General features: G+C 37.0%; 1 protein-coding gene across 1 annotated transcript; it reads left to right on the top strand.

Moving 5' to 3' along the window:
• The first annotated feature begins 542 nt into the window (after positions 1-542).
• On the top strand, positions 543-5,307 carry LOC121527103 (C-C chemokine receptor type 4-like). The gene is made up of 3 exons (XM_041813816.1): positions 543-666; positions 785-1,000; positions 2,819-5,307. Exons 2-3 carry the CDS (start codon positions 807-809, stop codon positions 3,690-3,692), a joined length of 1,068 nt encoding a protein of 355 aa, XP_041669750.1. The 5' UTR covers positions 543-666; positions 785-806; the 3' UTR covers positions 3,693-5,307.
• Positions 5,308-6,497: the final 1,190 nt, after the last annotated feature.

Raw genomic sequence — 6,497 nt, 5'->3', positions numbered from 1 at the left:
AAATGTATGATGAGAGTGTTCCTGACTGAGCACTGTGTATAACATGGTCAATCACCAGTCAGTCCCTGTGCAAATAAATTAATAAATAAATAAAAAAAAATAAAAAAAAAATAAATAAAAATAAAAAATACTGATACATCCAAACCTGTTAAAATGGTGACAATTGCACCACATTCATATGGACAGAATTTGGGTTTTTTGTTTTTTTCATAAGTGATTGTCTTAACTTTAAATAACAAAAATGCAGTCATAGGCTGCTTTTACAAATCTCTATTCAGTATCAGAGGTATTTCTTTTAAAATATTAGTGCCATTGGTGTTTGAAACAACTGTAATCATGACTGTAAAATGTAGTTTGAATGTCATACTAATGTTTCAATGTTAAACTTGTCCAGTCTCTGTGAAAACAAAGCTTAATGGTAAATGATTCAGGGTTTGTTACCACAGTGAGCTTGCAGATTCATCGCCAGCAACAGGAAGGAAACACCACAGAAGTGTGTGAGTGACTGTATGTGGGAGGGACATGCTGACTTATTCTGGACTGGCTTGAAGTCACTGCTGCTCAGACATCTGTGGCCTTCAGACACCGACAGCTTCTCTCTGGCCAGCTAATTTTAGTGTGATTCTCCAGCCCTAAAACATCTTAGGTTCACTGTGATCCTTGGAGGTACTCTTTACTTTGATCCTAAAAGCTTCTAACAACATTTACATCTTACAAATTCATATTTATACTGGTTTTATTGTTGTATAAATTTAATTTCATGGCATATTTTTGTACCTTACAGACTCCTCTGCATTTGAGCTGAGATGGAATCAACCACAGTTATGACAGTGGCAACACCAACCATAGACTACTGGTCATACTACGGGTCTCAAACCCCACCTGAACCCTGTGACAGATCTGCTGAGAATATTTTTGGAGCTTACCTATCCACGCTCTATTACATTGTCTTCTTCTTCAGTGTCTTTGGTAACATATTGGTCCTGGTGATCATCCATCGGTGAGTAGACCAGCAAACATTGTGAAATGTATTTTTTCTTTAAGCGTTTAAAACAAATCTATGATTTTGCAGTAAAAGATTCAAGCTGTTAAAGGTAGCAAGACTATGCATTTGATAGATGAATAGATGGATTAACTCTTTATTGATTCTAAGGGATATTTAAGCAGCCGCTTTTCTTCCACCATGGATTTATGTGTATGTACAAAGATCTTCTTTACATTTTATCACATGTATACCTCGAGTTCTATTTGGAGGAGAGCCTGCCCATTTGTCCTCCTCTTGATATATCCATGATTATTATCCATAATCCATAATTTGTTTTCACTTTACAGGGTCTTTAAGCCCCTTCTCCCCCAGCTGCTTAGTTTGGCGTGGCATCTTGCATGTGGAAGGGTCCTGGTTGTACCAGACTTCTTTCTTTCTTTCTTTCTTTGGGCGGTTCTCTCACTGCTCCTAAGTCTGGGAGTGAAATATGATGATGACCGGACACAAACTGAGTTGAGTTCCCCAAAGTGGGGAAATATCATGGATTCTGAATGTTGAACGAAAACTAAATTACATTTTGGTCCTGTTTTAGTCATCTTGATGAAAACGTAACTTACTTTTAGTCAGTTTTAGCCATCAATGATTCATTTTTGGCTTGTCTTAGTCTAGTCATTCTCATGGAAAAAAGGCTGTTGATGAACATTTTTAGTCATAGTTTTAGTTAACTAAATTAACACTGGTGCATTTACAGCCTGGCAAAACGTATGAATTTAGAACGGTGACATGGAGCGGCACCGTCAGTCCAATGTTGGATCAAAAATAACGTAAATATCAGACCCGATACGGATAATTATTCAGATATGGGCCTTCTCTAAAAATGGGTTATTGATTGATTAATGCCACCACATGGCTTATTGATAGAGTAGAGGCATTAAATGTGTCATGAATCGTCAAATTTATTGTATGGCTAAACGATGTCTTTACCCTATACAATTTACATTTCATAAACAGTACATTACATCAGAAAATGTAGCCCTGGTTCAGTATACTAAGAAATCTCACTTGACTTTAATTTTTTAACGTTTGCCGTGCAAAAATTGGTATTAATTTTTCTTAAGCTCTTAAAAGGCCTTACATTTGATGATTAAAGTCCCTGTAATGTGACAGAAAAAAGTTCTTTTAGGTTTGTTGTATGACAGGCCACTGTGTTATGAGCCACAAGGACAAATTTCAGTCACAACAAACATCTCTAAGTCTATAAAATTTATCTTCACATCATGAAGAATGAGGCAGTTAAATGTGCATAGGACTGGTGTGGGTGTGTTGGTTAAATGAGCTGAAGCCACACCTATTTACAAGAAATAAGATCCTCTAAAATAAAAAAAAAATGCTTCTAGTACTGCCTGGCTCTCAGAGCAGAGAGACAGAAATTGGGGATTAAATTTACTGTTTTCTTGCACAAATCTCTGTAACTGCAACCTTTGAATGAAGGCAGTGGCATCAACTAACAACAGACTGTGCTGAGATGAACTGCTTGATTCAGCATTAGGGGGTGGGGTACTTCCCAATCAAGACTGGTGACGTCATGGGCTCCATTTGCCCTGCCCAAATAAAACTAAGCTTGGAAAGAGATGGACAATTCCAAATCCTCTAAATAAGAAATACATATCTAGTATGTTAAGACACAAAGTTTGGACTTCAATTTACAAGGAGTGTGTAGTAACTCTGTTGAACATGTGTCTTCTAGTCTATGGGAGGAGTAAACATCAGTAAAAATGGCTTGTTTGTCCTCTAACTGTATTTAATGTAACTGTTTGAATGACCACCTCCTAGGTTTGAGAGGCTGACCACTGTGACCAACATCTTACTACTGAACCTGGTGTTATCATCCCTGATCTTCGTGAGCAGCCTCCCCTTCCTGGCAGTCTACCAGCAGCTGACCAACTGGATCTTCGGCGACGCCATGTGCAAGATTGTCGGCAGCGTCTACTACCTGGGCTTTTACAGCTCTGTCCTCTTTCTGACTCTTCTGACCTTTGACCGACACCTCGCAGTCGTGTACTCTTTGGGTGCGCCCCGAATGAGAAATCGGCGCTATGCGATCATCTCATGTGGCGCGGTGTGGCTGGTCAGCGGCCTTGCGAGTATGAAAGAGATGCTTCTCCATTCCGCGGATGTTAATCCCATTGACAACAACACGTACTGCCAGGACAATGGGAGGAACCTTTATTCAGTTCACGTGGATCGCCTAAGGGAATCTGGATTTTACATCCAGCTCTTCCTTTTCTTGATCTTCCCTCTGGTTGTTGTTACCTACTGCTATGTTAGGATTGTGATCACTGTCCTGTCATCCAAAATTGTAACCAAGTTCAAGACGGTCAGGTTAATATTCTGTATTGTCCTGTTGTTTTTTGTGTGCTGGACCCCTTACAACGTTGCACTGCTGTTGCAATACCAAGCCCCGAAGCAAGAAGGAGGAAATTGTGAGGATTTGGCAAGAATGTCCTACACTCTTCATTTCACTCGTAACCTTACCTACATCTACTTCTGCATCAGTCCCATCTTTTACACATTTGTAGGAAAAAAGTTCCAGAACTATTTCAGACTGATGCTGGTGAAACGTTTCCCAAGTTTAAAGAAACATGTTTCAGTCAGTCACCACAGTGCGACCAATATGTCTACAAAAAGTACTGGTAATGGGCTTTAAGAAGGGAAAGGCTTAGTTGATATGGTATGAAAGGAGAGAAGAAAATATGTCAGAATTCAGCAGCATCCTTTAAAGAACTAAAGCTGAAACATAGTTTTGCAATATTCTACTGAAAAACAGTGACAATGCACAAAAGTGTACTGATAATTATCAGTATTGAGTGCTTGTATGTTGCTAATTGACTCTTTAAATGTCACCAATGTGTTTTAAAACAAAAATACACAGCTCCAAATCTTTAAACCCATTTATTGTGGAGCATAACAAATAATTAAAATTTAAGACTTAACCAAGGACTTTTGCATAGATTGAACAGAGTTTTATGGCTGAATTGTGCATTACATCTCATTTATCGACAAACCCCATTCCAAAAAAAGTTTGAGTGCGGTGTAAATTGTAAATAAAAATAGAATGCAATAATAAAGCTGTATTTTATTCACAATAGATCACAAACAACATCAGATGTTGAATCTGAGACATTTTACCATTTCATGCAGGGATTTCAGTACAGAATCATGTCTGTTTTAAACTACAGTTCCACCTGAGGGCCCGTAGATCACAAGCATCCATAATCCATAATAATGACCTTTGGCCTTGTCCCTTGTGCATAGACATTCCTCCAGATCCTTTTAATGATATAATGACTGTAGATGTTGGGATATTTAAAATCTTTGCAGTGTCACATAGAGAAACATTTTTCTGAAACTGTTCCACAATTTTAAATGTAGTTTTTCACAGATTGGTAAGCCTCTTTCCATCTTTACTTCTGACAGACTCCCTCTCTAAAATGCCCTTTTTATATCCAGTCATGTTACTGGATTGTTGCCAATTAACCCAATTAGTTGCAAAATGCCCCTTCAGCTGCTTTTCATCAAAACCACTTACTTTTCCAGCCTTTTCTATTGTGAATGAAATATGGGTTTTTGAGATTTGAAAAATCACAGCATTCTTTTTGTTTTACATTTTTCACAACGTCCAATCTTTTTTTGGAATTGGGGTTGTAGATACAGTGCAACTTGATTGCACAGTTTAGATCTGTTATTCTGGTCATTAAGGGGGGCTGATACAACAATATTCCAAGAGAAAACAGAATTTGTGAGCAGTGAGATCTTTATGGGAAGTGAGTCTCAGTTTCTTTTGCGCTATGCAAATTATGATGATTTAAGAGAGTTATTGCTTCATGATAGGACTGAACATTATTGGATAAAAGCAGACATCGTGATAGTTTTTCTTTCTGTGATATATTATGCATGTCTTATATTTTTAAAAGGAAATTGAGCCAGGTAAATGTATTGCATTTTTATTATATTGCAATGTAAATTATTTTATTTCTTATTAGGGTTTTAGAGTAACTTTAAGACTTCTAATACCATACTGTAAAGTCCTGTGACCGCAGCTTGCTCACTTCAGTCATTTTACATTTTATTTATTCTGAACTGTATCAGACGTATTCAACATATCAATGCCGCCTAGCTACAGTGCTTAACATATTTATTAGACGTTTTATTAAAGTAAGGTTTATGCCACAGCTGCCCTAAATTAATGGCATTGGTAATTACAAAATTATTTTTTTATGTTTCTGCAATGGTTAATTCACCAATATGTAGAAGCTCTTTAACCCAAATGATATTTTTAATGCTAAAATATAATTATTATTGTATCCATGAATTTTCAAATTTACTGATTTACAAAAAAAAAAAAAAAAAAAAAAATAGTAAAGCACATTAATATTTCTTAATTAATATGTCAAATTATAGTTATTTACTTGCATTCCTGAAGAGAAAAAATGAATGAATGTTATACTTGATTAATTTCTGACTTCTCAGAGAAGCCCAGTGAGCCGGCTCAAATTTGGGTATAAGAAGGTGAATTCAGTTTGAAATTCCTCATTCCTGTTCAAAATGGTAAAATGTGGAGAGCTGACTGAAAATGAAAGAGTCCGCATTAAAGCACTTCATGATGCTGGATGGTCTTTGAGACAAATATGACAGGTGGTCTAACAAATTTGTTAAGCACTGTATATTGATTGTACACTTCTCGAAATCTCTCTCACTGTTGGTTCGAAATGCAGATAAAATTCTCCATATTTACTGTACAGAAATATAGGTTCTTTGCAAATGACGTCAGGCAGCAGAGCTCCCAATAGAAGGCAAGAAGTAATTTCTGCATAGAGAAATGCTATCAGAAAGACCATGTTCTGAGCTGTTTAAAAATATGTCAAGTGCTCAAAGTGCAAAAGGAATCAGATTCCTACTACCTTTGTGTCCTGGAAGTAGTGAAATATTCAGGAAAAAAAAAACTTGCAGATAAACAGTGGCATGCTGGAATTTATATTTAAAAAAAAGCCTCTGTTTAAAGCCTGGATGAGCCGTGTCCCAAAATGCTTGTGTATAATTTGTTTCCCCAAAGCAGTCCAGTTGGCTCAGTATGGTTTGGCCATGGCTTTTTGCCCTTTAAACTCTGATTTTGCCTGTGTTTCCTCAGTCTCGCTAGTTATGACAGGAAATCTGTCTTTTTTTAAGATATCCAGATCATTTGACTCAGCTCAGTAGAGCCGGTTGTTTGGCTCCTAAATGGCTCTTTATTTGGTACCAGTTTGGCTTTTTCAATGTGGATTAAATAATGGCAAAGGATAAAGGAAAGGAAACTGGTACTCAAACCAGAACATAACTTGGTCACTTACCTCAAAAGGTTTTACTGGTTGGTAGTGATAACAGTTTCAATTAAAAGCATGTTTATGAAAAAATAGGAATTTGTGTATGTTCAAGGGGCTCAACTAGCCTCTTGGCTCAGTACAAGACTCCTCTG

Source organism: Cheilinus undulatus, linkage group 19 (genome assembly GCF_018320785.1).
Source record: "Cheilinus undulatus linkage group 19, ASM1832078v1, whole genome shotgun sequence".
NCBI lineage: Eukaryota > Metazoa > Chordata > Actinopteri > Labriformes > Labridae > Cheilinus > Cheilinus undulatus.
Note: the sequence above shows the minus strand (reverse complement) of the source record. Positions and strands in the feature narration are given on the sequence as shown.